Source organism: Gymnoscopelus microlampas, assembly GCF_963454915.1.
Source record: "Gymnoscopelus microlampas genome assembly, chromosome: 15".
NCBI lineage: Eukaryota > Metazoa > Chordata > Actinopteri > Myctophiformes > Myctophidae > Gymnoscopelus > Gymnoscopelus microlampas.
Genome location: NC_139952.1, coordinates 4,953,652 through 4,968,907, shown reverse-complemented (window position 1 = coordinate 4,968,907; position 15,256 = coordinate 4,953,652). Strand labels below are relative to the sequence as shown.

General features: G+C 43.8%; 2 protein-coding genes across 2 annotated transcripts in view; one reads left to right on the top strand and one right to left on the bottom strand.

The window, feature by feature from the left end:
* glmp (glycosylated lysosomal membrane protein) overlaps nt 1-15,256 on the top strand; it is a 30,487-nt gene that overhangs the window by 10,579 nt on the left and 4,652 nt on the right. The window contains exons 5-6 of the mRNA XM_084081207.1: nt 12,030-12,248; nt 14,285-14,544. Of these exons, the coding sequence (XP_083937333.1) occupies nt 12,030-12,248; nt 14,285-14,544 (479 nt within the window). The remainder of the gene's footprint in view (nt 1-12,029; nt 12,249-14,284; nt 14,545-15,256) is intronic.
* LOC311061173 (beta-1,3-galactosyl-O-glycosyl-glycoprotein beta-1,6-N-acetylglucosaminyltransferase 3-like) lies at nt 4,337-5,413 on the bottom strand (the record flags this gene model as incomplete). The annotated part of the gene is made up of 1 exon (XM_084079730.1): nt 4,337-5,413. One exon carries the CDS (start codon nt 5,411-5,413, stop codon nt 4,337-4,339), a length of 1,077 nt encoding a protein of 358 aa, XP_083935856.1.

Sequence of the window (15,256 nt, the reverse complement as noted above, 5' to 3'; positions counted from 1 at the left end):
GGGGTCAATACGGGGCTCATCAAAGGCACCACTCACTTCACACAGGGTGTGATTTTTAGCGGCGCTAGCCGCTCTATACCTTTAGGTATAGAGCGGATCTTGCTCTATACCTGACTTTGTCCGTGTTCACCGTCAACGTTCTGATTGGTCAGACCCGTCATCAAAGTGATTGGTCAAGCTTCACGTGACTCAAAAATTATAAGAGTGAGGACTTAGATCACAGACTGGAGGAACAGTATTGGTCCGACGTTCTAAACAGCACACAGGCAGACGAATCCTGGCTTAGTTTCAAAACCAAATTCATTCAAATTTTGGACAGTGTGGCTCCCTTGAAATCCATCAGGGTCAAAACCCGCTCGGTACCATGGATGAATTCGGACATCCTTACTGCCATGAAAGCCAGAGACAAAAAGTGTTCTGAGCTTCATAAAAGTAGGATCAAACTAGCCAAATGTTTTAACAAAGGTCTCGAATCCCACGTAGCCAAACTTGAAAAGGAAAAAAACAAGCTAAGAAACAGGGTAAATAAAATGCTCCAGTTAGCAGAAAAAAGCTACCTCGATGACAAGATTGAGGAAAATAAAAAAAAAACACGAGAGCTTTGGAAGCTACTCAAGAACCTCCTAGGCTGCAGCAAAAAATTGAAAACCAGGCTTTCAAACTTAAGCCTCAAGGTGAATGACACTCTCATTTCATCCAAACACGAAGTGAGTAAAATCCTCAACATATTCTTCACGACCGTAGCCTCAGATTTGGTTGAAAAACTTCCTCCACACTCTGGGAGATATGGTGAGGAGTATGTTGTCTCATTTTACGAAAAACAGGGTGTTTGCAAAGATGACTTTAAACTCTCCCCTGTGAAAACAGAAGAGGTGTTTAAAAAATTGAGTGCTCTTCATCAACACAGAGCCACAGGCCTCGACAATATCCCCCCCAAATTTCTAAAAGACTCAGCCGCCTCCATTGCTCCAATCATTACCCACATAGTAAACCTCTCCACCTCACAGGGACAGGTCCCTAACGACTTCAAAAAAGCAAGGGTGACCCCTCTGTTCAAAAAAGGAAACCAATTAGACCCTGGCAACTACCGCCCTATTTCTATTCTAAGCTCCATCTCGAAAGTCATGGAAAAAATAGTCTATGAACAGGTCGACAAGTATCTTGCCGAGAAAAATCTAATCTACAAATTCCAATCTGGCTTCAGAACAAACCACTCCACTGACACATGCCTTCTCTATTTGAACGACTCTATCAAACAAGAGATCGAAAAGGGCAAATATTGCGGCATGGTCATGCTGGACCTCCAGAAGGCTTTTGACACCGTTAATCACCCAATTATGATCAATAAGCTCAAAGCAATAGGTTTTGATGACACGTCAGTGAACTGGATGAGATCCTACCTGGAAGGGAGGGAGCAAGTGGTGGAAGTAAACGGCACCCAGTCCCCCCCCCTCCCAGTGACTTGTGGTGTTCCCCAAGGAAGTATACTAGGGCCCTTACTGTTCCTGATATATGTGAATGACATGTCGTCAGCCTGCGACTGCAACCTGTTCCTGTTCGCAGATGACTCGGCCCTGCTAGTCTCGGACAGGGACAGGCTGCAGGTTGAGAAAACTCTCAGCTCTGAACTCAACAAGATCTGCATCTGGCTCTCCGACAACAAGCTCTCATTACACCTGGGCAAAACGGAATGCATCCTCTTTGGGTCCACTCCTAACCTCAGAAAGGCAGAGAGCTTCACGATCAAAGCGGGTGATGATATCATCAAAAGAAAAAACGAAATTACCTACCTGGGCTCTATCTTGGAGGCTGACCTCTCTGGTGACAAAAATGCTGAAAAAACGATCAAAACGGTCCACAAAAAAACACGCTATTTGCGGAGTATTGATCGTAAAGTCAGTAAGAAGACTCTGAAGACTCTTGCAGTGGCCCTCATACAAGGTCATTACGATTATGCATGTACTTCGTGGTATCACAACACCTCCAAGGCCTTAAAAACAAGGCTCCAAACATCCCAAAACAAACTTGTAAGGCTACTTCTTGGCCTCAATTACAAAATCCATCTAACCCCTGATCATTTTGATAGGATTGGATGGCTTAGGGTTGCGGACAGAGTACAGCAACTTGCTATTGGCCTGGTCTTCAAGATATACCATAACATTGGGATCCCCCTGTATTTGTCAAAATACTTCCAAAATGTTAATGATGTCCATGATCATAATACCAGAGGAAGCTCCACAAACCTTGTCCAACCCTTTTTTGGCTCAACAAAGGGAAGTAACTCGTTCTCATGCTATTCATCAAAAATGTGGAACGCCCTACCAAAAGGAGTAAAGGAGTGTAAAACCCTACTCTCTTTCAAAACAGCCCTAAAGATACACCTTCAGGAGGCTGCAATTGGAAAATGGCCCCTGTCCAAGTCCTAACCTAACCTACCCCCCTACCCCCCCCCCTCTCTCCTTCTCCTTTTGTACATATTTCTCACTCTTCATACCAGTAACCTGTAAACTGATTGTATGACATTCTATAGTAGTTGTGTATATCTGTCTGTCTCTTATATGTATCATGATTTGTGTGCATGGGGAACTCATTTGAAACAAGCTCAGTGCTTTTATGAGTCTTCCAGTTTAGTAGACCTTGTATTGTGAATTTGTACTTCCATGTACTGTTGTTCTCATGTCTTACTAAATAAAGTACATCAATCAATCAATCAAACACATGGCTATAAACACATTATAAACACATATCGATGACAAAATGTATCAAAGGCGCCGCTACCTTCACACAGGGTGTGATTTTTTTCATTACTCCTCGTTAATGTTTTTTTTTTTCCATTTTAACACATTAACCGCCAAGAACGTAGTCCTACGGTCCGTTAAATCCAACAGTTTTTTTTTTCAATTTTCTAGGGGGACCATTTTCAGTGTAACACCACCGGAAGTCGACCGGAAGTGCGATCCCGTTTTTTGTTTCCCGTCGGCCTCCATTCTAAGGCGCACACTAAAACCCTTGTTTATCCTGTGTAGTTTTTTCTCCTCGCATTTCCCATGTTAACATAAACGGTCAGAACTCAAACATGGCGGCTCCGTTTGACACGTGGTCTGGACTAATAGACGCAATAGACGTTGGACATGTGCACGTTGTTTACAAACAGTCCATCGCGCATTCTAAAGGATTTTAACGGGGCCTATGGCGACGTGAAAAAAACAAAAAAAACAATAAAACCTTGGCACTGGTGAGTACATTATGAGATTAGCCCTTGGCGGTGGATGTGTTAACGGGTACGTGGATCGTTCCAAAGTTGCGTTAGGGCGCCGCATGTGGAAAAAAAAATAATTAAAAAAAAAATCTCCTCCAGTAGATCAACGGTTATGGCACTCAATGTGTTAACACACCATGATATGCATTTTTAACACATTTAGTCCCAGAGGTTTCTTAAAACAGGGTACATCCAGTGCTGGCGTTCTTACCATTTAGTCTTTCAGAGCTGTAGACGGCTCCACGAGGATCCGGATGTAAACAAAGGCTGCGTGCGCGATGTTCGTGGGTCCCGACTAACGCCTGGAACAATAACATTTCTCACGCGATCCGCCATTGCAGAGTGATCGTGCGTCGAAAATGGCTCGTTTTCACCACGTTAAAAAGATAGGGAGCTTTTTCTCAAGATCATATAATGGAGTGGACGGGAGGTAGGTTTCTTGGCACGAATCCACATCCGTCCTTTCCATTTTAAGGGGTCCGTGGATCTTTCCAAAGTTGCATTAGGGTGCACCATGTGGAAAGAAATATAAAGTAAAATTCTCCTCCCGCAGATCTACGGTTATGGCACTCAATGTGTTAACTTTGTCAACTGTTTTAGAATGACTTAAACTCTATGTATTAGAATAGGCTCTATGCACAGCAGCCATTATCACTTCCTTCACAGGTGTTACCAATGATACTAATGAAGGCTCTGTTCCATTTAGTGTAGCTCAGTGGTTTCCACGACCCCCATAACTCTGAGAGTGTACAAATGGAACCAAATGGGTCCATTTGTACACTCTCAGAGTTACACACCTGTAAGGGACCATTTGGAAGCCCATGAGGGTCCCTGGATCCCAACTGTAGACCCACTGGTGTAACAGAGTGTTTCCAGTGAGCCAACATGCACAATATCAGCACCCTGACTCTGTTTGACCAGAATGGAACAGAGCCTTCATTAGTATCATTGGTAACACCTGTGAATGTCTTCATACTATGGCTGCTGTGAATAGAGCCTATAGGGTTATGGGCATGAACTAATCACTGGGCTACACCAGTTCTGTGGGAAGCTGCTGGAGGTGATTGGCTATATAGACTATATTTCATGCAGCGCTTTCATACGGAGAATCGACTCGATACATCTTATAGCAATGTCGTCAACTTCCGGATCAAACTTGTTCGCCATGAGGTGATGCTGTTGAAATATCCACTGGAGATCACCAGCCCCATACACACACAGGTATCTTCTAACCGTCGAAGTGCATGCAGGGTATGGGCTCACCTTTTCAGCCGCATGGGCATTCCAAAGCACCAGGCGAGCAATGGCTCGCATGTCAGACCGGTGGTACTTACTGTGCCCAGGCTCTGATCCAGGCACAGAGCTCATCCTGTTCAGACTGGCCCACAGATGTTCATCTGGGCTAAACGTGTCGCGGCTCCACTCCATAAACGTCTGAATCTCATCGTTCTCCAGCACGTGTTTCACAAAGCCTCTAGTGACCACAAAGTAAGCACTGCCAGAGAACATGGGGATTGGCGGGGGGGTTTTCCTGATTTCCGTGATTTCAATCCTGGTATCGTGTCGGTACACAGTTTCGGGGACTTTGTGATGGTACTGCCAGCGGCTCTTCTTGTCGTCTGGCACATCCAGAGACTCCAAATTGTTCTTTCCATTGAGCATCTTCAGCGCCCGAACCATTTCTGCGTTGGTCTTGATGGGGAGGTCTGCGCCGCAAGTGTTGAGCAGGTACCTCCACTGGACGGGCGACGTCATTAGGTCTTTCATGCAGTTTAAATCCGCTTGCACTCTTGACCAGGATGCGTAAACCACCCTTTCTAGTTTACTGGCTATGAAGACGTTAGGGAAACAGGAAATTATTGCCCTCACAGCGTTATGGAATCCCTCTGGGGACCTTGCGTCTACGTGCACACAGTAGACGTTCTGAGGGTTGTAAATGGCTCGCAGGAGTCTCTCAAACATCTCGACATCTGCGTGAATCACCATGGAGTAGGCAATGGGAAAGTCACTCTCCTCCGCGCTGAGCGGAACTGTGATGAACCCTCTGTCTTCTATGTAAGCTTTACAGTCCTTTGTCATGCTAAGGTAGGACTCCTCTGAGAGTCTCTTCCTAGGCTCCAGGAGCTGAGCAATCTCATCTTTTTGTCCTACCATGTCTCCGTGGATGATGGCAGAGCAGACCGGGAGGTCATCAAAGTATTCTTTTGGTACTCTGTGGCCAGTCTTTGAGGGCCACTCAGAGGCAGAATGGCTGTTCTTGCAGAAGGTGAAAGAGTAGTGTACTCTACATGTAGTATGTACATGCATGTAGTAAACAAACAAGCCCAGTCCCAGAAAAGTCAGTCCCACTAAAGTACTTCTACTAAACAACCGCCGTGGAAAGAAGGCTTTTGGGTACATCTTTCTCTGGTCTCCTGGTTTGGTTTCGGTCTACAGCTACTATATGAGCCAGTCCAGGCTGGAGTTGTGCTCTGAAAATAGCCGAAAAGATGTTTGCCCGCTAATAGGCTGGAAGGTCGGTTAATAGGACAGCTATCCGGTTCCAGATATCCTTGATTGACAGACACCAGGCCAAGCGTCGCCTTATATCAAATTGCTGTGAGATGTCTATATCTGATCACTGTGTCACTATGTCCACATTTGTCCTTTTACGGAGCTTCCACAGTACCTACGCCCATACATGGTGTATACGGCGTCCAATCTAACTGTCAGATCGGGACGTCCAACCCGAATGAGTCGGTCTGTGACAGCAGCTCAAACTGCGTCAGCCTGCCCCATATATGGAGCTACTGGTTTTAATCCAGTTTTAATCCAGTTTACAAAGAACAGCTTTATTTCAGGTGTTCTGCTTTCAAACAATTTCAAGCGCGACCTGTGTATATTATATTGTGATGATGCAATCTGTCAGTAGCCTGGTAAAGCCCCTCCCTCCGTAAAATCTAATTTCCATTTGATTTCAGGAAGGAGTCTGGCATGAGAGCTTGTTTGGCTTTTTTTCGCCGTCCACCAAGTGGATGAGCTTATCAGCGTCCTTAGCCTGGTAAAGCCCTTAGCCTGGTAAAGCCCATCGTTTTGTGATTGACAACGAAAGTTCAAGTGAACCCGTATGGATCCGAGTGCAGCCGACAAAAATGGAACGGGCCGCCATTGTTTTCTTTGCGCTGTTTTTGGTTTAGGTTTTAAAACTTGAAAACGCTTTCAAACTTGTTTTTTTAAAGATATTTTTGGGGCTTTTATGCCTTTATTTGGACAGGACAGGAAATGGGGAGAGAGATGTGGGGGGGAGACATACAGCAAAGGTCGTCGGGAACGGGAGTCGATCCCGCGACACGCTGTCAAGCTGGATTACCAGCATATGTGGTATGCGCCTGGACCGCTAGGCCAGCGGACGCCCCTCAAACTTCTTTTGTGATGCACAGAATTTACTTTTAAGATATCGTTCGGATAGAATTGAGTTGTTTAACTTCATATGTGTGGTCAATTAATCACGACAGAGCCTATTTAAAAATATAAATTCAGAGAACCGGCAGGGGCGGGCAGTGACACGCACGTATCAGGATAAGGCAACCTATTTTGGTCATGGCCATTTCAAAAGTCCTGTTGCGTCACATTGGTCTAGAGGTGGTAAAAATGAACTGCCGGTTGGCTGAAGGGGAACAACTGCTGATTGGCTGAAGGGGTTGTCAGTCAGCGGTATTACTCCCGCCCAACTCCAGCCCACAGTCAAAAACACACACAGGTTCTCATGCCAGACTCCTTCCCGAAATCAAATGGAAATGAGATTTTCCGGAGGAGGAGCTTTACCAGGCTAATCTGTCAGTACTGTAACGTAAGGCATCTCCATATTTGGGAACAGTGTCAGCACAAGCCGACTGTCCTTTGACCCCTGAGGATTATTTGTACAGTGTGTTTGCACCGGAGGGCTAAGATGTTTTTTCGCTGAGTGATTCAGAATCATTATCAGAATCATTACATATAAAGTCAATGCAAAGACAAGAATAGATGCCAGTTTGCATCAGGCGGCGCAAATGAGGCGTCTGGCCTTCGGTAACATCTCATGACCAAGCCCCCAGAACCGGGAGGGAAAATTGGAGTGCTTCCCTCCTGGTGTCCGACTCTGGTAGTCCAGCTTGACCAAGCTGGGGCCCATTTACATGAACGAGTGAACACGGTTTAGACCAATGAGTTTGACTCACACAATCCTGCGCATGGGCTTGTGCACAGGCTTGCGCACAGAGGTAGACACAACCACATGGGATCTGTCAGATGTTTCGTATTCCATACTGATTGGCCAAGATTGGCTTCCAAAGTTTGCGGGAGTGGCTCGCTTTGAGCAAAATGCCTCAAATCATGCATGTCCGATTGCCGTGAAACTATGCACGCACATTCCCACTAGGCCAAAGAATAAATGCCATTTTTCAAATTGGCGCTACAACTGGCAGATATCTGTGAGCAGCTAATCTCCAGCACCGTTGGACCCCACACAGCCTATTATAGCGCCACCAGGAGGCCGATTTTTGCAACTTAATGTTTTGCAACATTATGTCTATAGTCACGTGATCAAGACGGATCTGTCAGATTTTTCATATTCCACGCTGATTGGCTAAGATTGGCGTCAAAGTTTGCAGGATTGGCCCGTTTTGAAAAAAATGCCTCAAATCATGAACGCAGCGTCCGATTGCCGTGAAACATTGCCGGGCCCACAATAAGCTACCTGCCCTGGCAAAGACCTGTGCACCAAGGAGCACATTTTTCTAGTTTTAATATTGAATCCTTGTTTATTACATTATGTCACAGAAACAGTCCCTATGTTGTTTATGCTCCCTCCGCACTTATCACTTCTAACCTTCACCTTCGGGAGACTCTCGCTCAAAAAGTTCCCTGGATTTCTATTACCTTTTGGTGAGAGGCATTTCAGCGTGGGCGCCGTGAACGCCGTCTGTCGATAGACTGTCAGGGACTCACAGAGATGTTCTATCTTTAACCCCATTGAGACCTGAAGCCGATTCTACATGTCTCCTAAATCAGTATTCTGAAAAACGTATGTTTCTATATCAGTGGTGTTCAATCTTTTTCATGTCAAGGACCCCCACAATTATATGTATTTGGCGGTGGACCCCCATCAAAATATTTTGTTCCAGGGACCCCCAGAAGCAAAGATTTGAGTTAAAAATGTTCGCTTTAAAAATATATATTCAGAAGTTTTGCACACATTTTCACAAATTTTCAAAAATAGCAGATCTCCAAGCTCATAGTGCGGGCCTCGAATAATCCGTTCGAGGCCCTTAGATTTGTTAAGGGCCTCGAACGGATTGGAAAGCTGTTTATATATATATATATATATATATATATATATATATATATATATATATATATATATATATATATATATATATAAAATTTTAAAATCTCATGGTGCCCCCTGACTGTGTGGGGCCCCAGGCGGCCGCCAAACCTTGCCTACAGCACGTATTATAGATATAATTTGTTTTGAGCTGTTGGATATAACTAGGCTGCACTTCGTTGGTAAAGTCCAGATGACAAAAATATGAGGTCTGTGGAATTTATATTTATGCAGTATTATATTATATCTGTCCTCTGAAACGATGGGGTTTATAGTTAGCGAGAATTTCACTTCTCCCCTAAGCTTGCATCATTTTATTTATTCGTGTGTACAAAGCACTTTGTAATTGTTTTTTTAAAGTGCTTTATAAAGTTGCCCAACATCATGTATCGTATGGTGACATTTGTGGATCATGACACCCCTAAACCTCCCCATCAAATACAACAACATGACATTTAAAACTGATATTATGTCCGATGTTTTTCTTTCCACATTGATTAGACCATTACTGTAGTCAGTCTTGCTAACTGTAATGGTAGCAGAATGGATAGTGTTCTCAACTTACATGTCGTCACCTTAAATTAGTTCTTAAACTAATGGCCTACGTAATTTTTTGAGGAAAAGTTTGCTTAAGTCAGCTCCTCATGACACTGGCCACTTCTGGTAAAAATCCTTTTCAAAAATCTCCTAATTGAAAAGGATCATGCTGTTCCCTCCCCTTTTAGTGTAATGGCCTATCTCCCTCAGAATCAGAATCACTTTATTTGCCACTTTCCCCATGTACTTACGTACACACAGAAAATGAAATATCGTTCCCCCTCAGTCACTAGCAGTGCAACATAAAACATCTAAGAAACATAAAAGACCCAGACTAAAAATAGCATAAACAAACATTTAACCCTGGAACTGTGTCATTTTTAGATTTGAGCTAAAAAAGCATTATTTTACACTTTGGGCTATTCAAAAATAGCAGATATACAAGCTCATAGCGCAGCACCGAGTGCCGCGCTATGAGCTTGTAGATCTGCTATTTTTGAAAAATCTTGAAAATGTGTGCAAATCTTTGAATATATATATATTTTTAAAGCGAACATTTTTAACTCAAATCTTTGTTTCTGGGGGGTCCCTGGAATAAAATATTTAAATGGGGGTCTGCGGCCAAATACATATCATTTTGGGGGTCCTTGACATGAAAAAGTTTGAGCACCACTGATATAGAAACAAACGTTTTTCAGAAAACTGTTGAGATTTAGGAGACATGTAGAATCGGCTTCAGGTCTCAATGGGTTAAAAAAAATATATATATGTATGGCGTGCAATTCATCTACGCCTGGCGTAGGTGTTTTCTTTCTCTAGATGGGACAACGTGAGATGGAGTGCGGTTGAGACGGCATCGTCTGTGGAGCGATTGGCTCTGTATGCAATTTGTAGTGGATCTAGTTTTGCAGGGAGGCTGCCCTTGATGTGCTGCAAGACAAGCCGCTCAAAACACTTCATCACTACAGGTGTAAGGGCCACAGGTCGGAAGTCATTTAGACCGGCAGGGTCTAAATGACTTTTTGGGCACCGGAACGATGGTCGCGCTCTTGAGGCTAGTTGGCACAAATGCCTGGCTGACCGAGATATTAAAGATGTCTGAAAAATCGGGGCATGGTGGCGCAGTCGGTAGTGCTGTCGCCCTCACAGCTAGAAGGTTCTGGGTTCGATTCCTGCCGGGGACGCTGTGGCGCCGGGGGTGTGTCTTCTCCTCCTCTGTGTGGAGTTTGCATGTTCTACCCGTGTCTCCTGGTCGCTACACCGCCTCCCCCATGACCTGATGGAGGAGAAGGGAACTGGTTGGAATAACGTGTTCCTTCCACTCGCTACGTCCAACCAGGCAAACTCCCCCCTGTCAGGTGATAAGAAGGTCAGTTGGCTCTCATGCATTGAAGGAGGCATGAGCTCGGCTCTGGGCTCCCTAGGCTGGCGGGGGGAGTGTAGCGCCCAGGATCACTAATTGGCACTCGGTGAAAAAGGGTTACAAAATTGTGGGATTTTTTTTTCTGCTCTGCACACTCCTTCACCACACACCCAGGGACGTTGTCCGTTCCCGCCGCCTTGCGTGGGTTGACGCTGGCGAAGGCCCCTTTCTACTCCAGCTGCTGACAGCTGCAGCACTGCACTGAGGTGTGGTGGGGGGGTGTTATCAACCTCAAAACGTGCATAAAAGTCATTTAGTCTGTCCGGCAATGCGGGATCTTTTTGACCAACCTGCTGGCGGGCCAATCTTGTCTGGCGAGACAAGATTTAGATCTGCTATTTTCTGCTATTTTCTAGTTTTGCTTAATTGTTCAACCACCATTGTTAAGACGCTGAATAGACTCTCTCTCTAAAAGAGATTTGACTGGGTCGTTCACACTCGCTGTGCATTGATGGCTCGTTAATGACAGTCACTGATTCTAAATAGACCAAGGTGTTAATTGATTTGAATCCTTTGTATCCTTTGAAATAGAGAAATAGACCGCTGTTCTGCTGTACTAAAAAGGTATATAAAAAACAGACTCTTTTATTAATTAAAATTTGCATGAACCTCCATTGGATTCAAAGTCAAATTAGCTGACCCTCCCCAGCAAAATGAGTTAATATAGTGTGTCACACATCATTTTAACCACTTTAACCATATTTTATAGTTTGGCTATTCAAAAATAGCAGATATACAAGCTCGTAGCTCAGAGTGCCATGCTATGAGCTTGTAGATCTGCTATTTTTGAAAAATCTTGAACAGTTGTGCAAATCTTGGAATATATTTATATTATATAATTATTTTTGAAGCAAACATTTGTACCAGGGCCCCTGGTACAAAATATTTTGAGATGGGGGTCCGCGGCCAAATACATATGATTTTGGGGGACCTTGACATGAAAAAGTTTGAGAACCACTGGGCTAGTATAATATAAATAACATAATTAATAAGTTTGAACTTAATGAACTATCTACTACTTTAACCCATTAAGACCTGGAACTGTGTCATTTTTAGATTTGAGCTAAAAAGCATTATTTTACCCTTTGGGCTATTCAAAAACAGCAGATATACAAGTTCATAGCGCGGCACCGAGTGCCGCGCTATGAACTTGTAGATCTGCTATTTTTGAAAAATCTTGAAAATGTGTGCAAATCTTTGAATATATATATTTTTAAAGCGAACATTTTTAACTCAAAGCGTTGCTTCTGGGGGTCCCTGGAACAACATGTTTTGATGGGGCTCCGCGGCCAAATACATATAGTTTTGGGGGTCCTTGACATGAAAAAGATTGAGCACCACTGATATAGAAACATACGATTTTCAGAATACTGTTGACATTTAGGAGACATGTAGAATCGGCTTCAGGTCTCAATGGGTTAACACAGTTATGTTTAATTCACCAATCATCTCTGTGCTCTCCTCAGTTTTCTGCGTTTGGCTCGGGTGGGCGGGACGAGGCCTGGCCCCGCCTCCTCCACAACGCTAACTCCTCCCAGGTGCAGGTGTGGCTAGACGGCGTGCCGGCCAGGGCCAATCACAGCAGGTTCTCTCTGGAGCTGCAGGCGGTGGGCGGGGCCCATCCTCTGGACACGGTGGCGATTGGACGGTCCATTGACGACGAGTACACGCCCTCTGTCTTCAAGGTGGGCGTGTCTTCTCCCTATTGACCGCCTCTTAAAAACATTGTTGAGTGGAGTGCCTCAGGGCTCTATGCACGCGTCGCTTGTAGATCGGCTATTTTCAAACATTTTCGTACTTTTACTTTTGGTACTTTAAGTACATTTGGATACTAATACTTTTGTACTTTTACTCAAGTAAATTTAGAATTCCGGACTTTTTCTTACAGTACTTCTATACAGCAATGTAGAGTACTTCTACATTGCAGTATTGATACTTTTACTTAAGTAACACATTTGAGTACTTTTTCCACCATTGCTAGTTTCTTTTCTGTTTTCGCTCTATATTAAATATCTTTACTGAAAATAACCTGTATGCTTGTAGATCTGTTATTTTCTGCGAAGGTTTTCCCCAGAATACGAATGCTGGGGTTTAAGTGGTCAAGCCCCATTCATACTTTGTTGACCCGATGTACAACGTCACAACGTGTCGCATCTGCAATGCGTTGTGAGCTTGTAGGTCTGCTATTTTCACCACACGACACAAAGTACAAATCAGGCATTAGTGTGCCCTGGAGGCAGGGGGTTCCCGGTTTGAACCCCAGCTCGTCCTGAACTTGTGTTGGAAGTGTCCTTGGGCAAGACACTATACGATACAATATGTTGTATTGTCACACCTTAACCCGTTAAAATGGGGAAAGCATCTGTGTCATTTAAGATTTTTTGTTGGCTATAGGCTCTATTCACAGCAGCCATATTATGAAGACATTCACAGGTGTTACCAATGATACTAATGAAGACTCTGTTCCATTTAGTGTAGCACAGTGGTTTCCACGACCCCCATAACTCTGAGAGTGTACAAATGGACCCTTACGGGTCCATTTGGAGCCTTCATTAGTATCATTGGTAACACCTGTGAATGTCTTCATAATATGGCTGCTGTGAATAGAGCCTATTGAATAGCAGATACCGTAAAGATACCGTCCTCTAATAGTGACCTCTATTCAATTAAAAACGGGACCTCTATTAATGACCGGGGGCGTTGTTGAAACAAGCGATTAAAAGCCTCTCTTCTAATACAAGCCTCTTTTTGTACAATACAATACAATAATTATATAATACAAGCCTTTTCTTTTGAAAAATAGAAATAAAGCCCTCTCACTTATATATGCCTCCTTTCAATAAAAACCTGGTACACACTACAGTTGAAACAAATAAAAGCCCCAGTTCCTATTAGAGGATTTACGGTATACAAAGTGACTTTGTGCCGCGCTGCGAGCTTGTACACACGTTTGTTTGATTGGCTCGGCAGCAGATTTGAACCGCAAACAAATGTGACACCGTCACGCGCGTGTCTCCGGACTCCCTGGATGATTGGCTTAATGTGCAACATTGTTTTCTCACTCAGCAGTAAACAAACCAACATACAGTATAAGTGTATGTAGGGTATCTGCACATTTATAAAGTGTCAATTTAAGGACTTTTTAATACCTCTAAAATCACAATTAAGACCATAAGTAACCAACAAACTATACTACAAAAAATGGTCAAACATTGGCCAAATTGTGAAATATTACCTGAGAAAGAGGCAAAACATTTGAAAAGAACCGGCTATTTTCGCAATATTTATCTGTAAAACGCAAGACAACAAAATGAAATGCCTCCACTCCATGTGCTTGTCAGGGTGGGGGTCTCCAATTGAAATCTGACTATTTTGGGGGGTTGCGGCCTGAAAAGGTTGAGAACCCCTACTTTAGGACAGTACTTTTTCGTGCCAAGGACCCCCAAATTGATATGTGTGTAGCCGCGGACCCCCACCTGAAAATATGTTGTGCCAGGGACCCCCAGAAGCAAAGATTTGTGTTAAAAATGTTTTTTTTCTATATTTTTCAAAAATAGCAGATCTTCAAGTTTATAGAGCGGCACTCTGTGCCGCGCTATGAGCTTGTACATCTACTATCTTTGAATAGCCAAAGAAATCTAAAAATGACACAGATGCGTTCCGGGTTTTAATGGGTTAAGCCATAAATAACTTGATTGCTAACTCCTGGTCCCGTCCTCAGGTGTCTCAATGGGTGGAGTCTAACTCGTCCTCTCCAGAGGGTTTCGTCCAATGGAAGCCGGTGGCGTATCGCAAGTCACATCCTGTGTTCGAGGACGCCACGCCCTGCAACCACAGCCAGCCCGTGCCTGTGAGCCAGGCAGCGTCGCCCTCAGGCCTGGTGCTGGCCTTCTACGGACCCAAACCCACAACCACGGCACTCAACATCAGTTTCAGCATCGCAGGAGATCCGTTTTACGCTGCCACCAACTACCTGAGCTGGTAAACACCACTGACCACTAACCTACTAACTAACTAACTAACATTATACAACAGGTAGTTCCGACGAAGCAATCTGATTGGTTGAAATAGGCTATCTACCCATGCTCAAACGAGCACACCTAATCAAAATATAAAAATCAGCTGTGCTGATCAGACGGAGTCTCGGTGGCTAGGCTAACTGTTTGAATGAAGTTTGCGGCCTTATTAGCTAAATTCGGCATATATATTTTTTTAAATTTCTATCGAATATCTTAAATACAATGAAATTGAGCTAACAGTTAAGTTTTGTTTGTCTACTGTATGTGTCCATTCTGACAAAAGTTGTCTAGCGTGGCTGAGTAAACAGGGACCCCATGTATTTCCAGGATAACATTTCTCTCTGATTTTGAGAGAAATGTCCCGCAATATGGATACATTTTGATATGTTTTATTTTGTAACGGTCGTATAATCGCAATAACCAGAGGGTGTGCTTTTACCTTGATTATTGGCACTTCAGTGATGCTTGTGGAACTCGGCTCTGCCTCGTTCCTGACCGCATGCATCACTGTCGTGCCAATAAACACGGTAAAGCACACCCTCTGGTGTAATATTGCTTAATTAACTCATTGAGACCTGGAACTGTCATTTTTAGATTTGAGCTAAAAAGCATTATTTTACACTTTGGGATATTCAAAAATAGCAGATATACAAGCTCATAGCGCGGCACCGAGT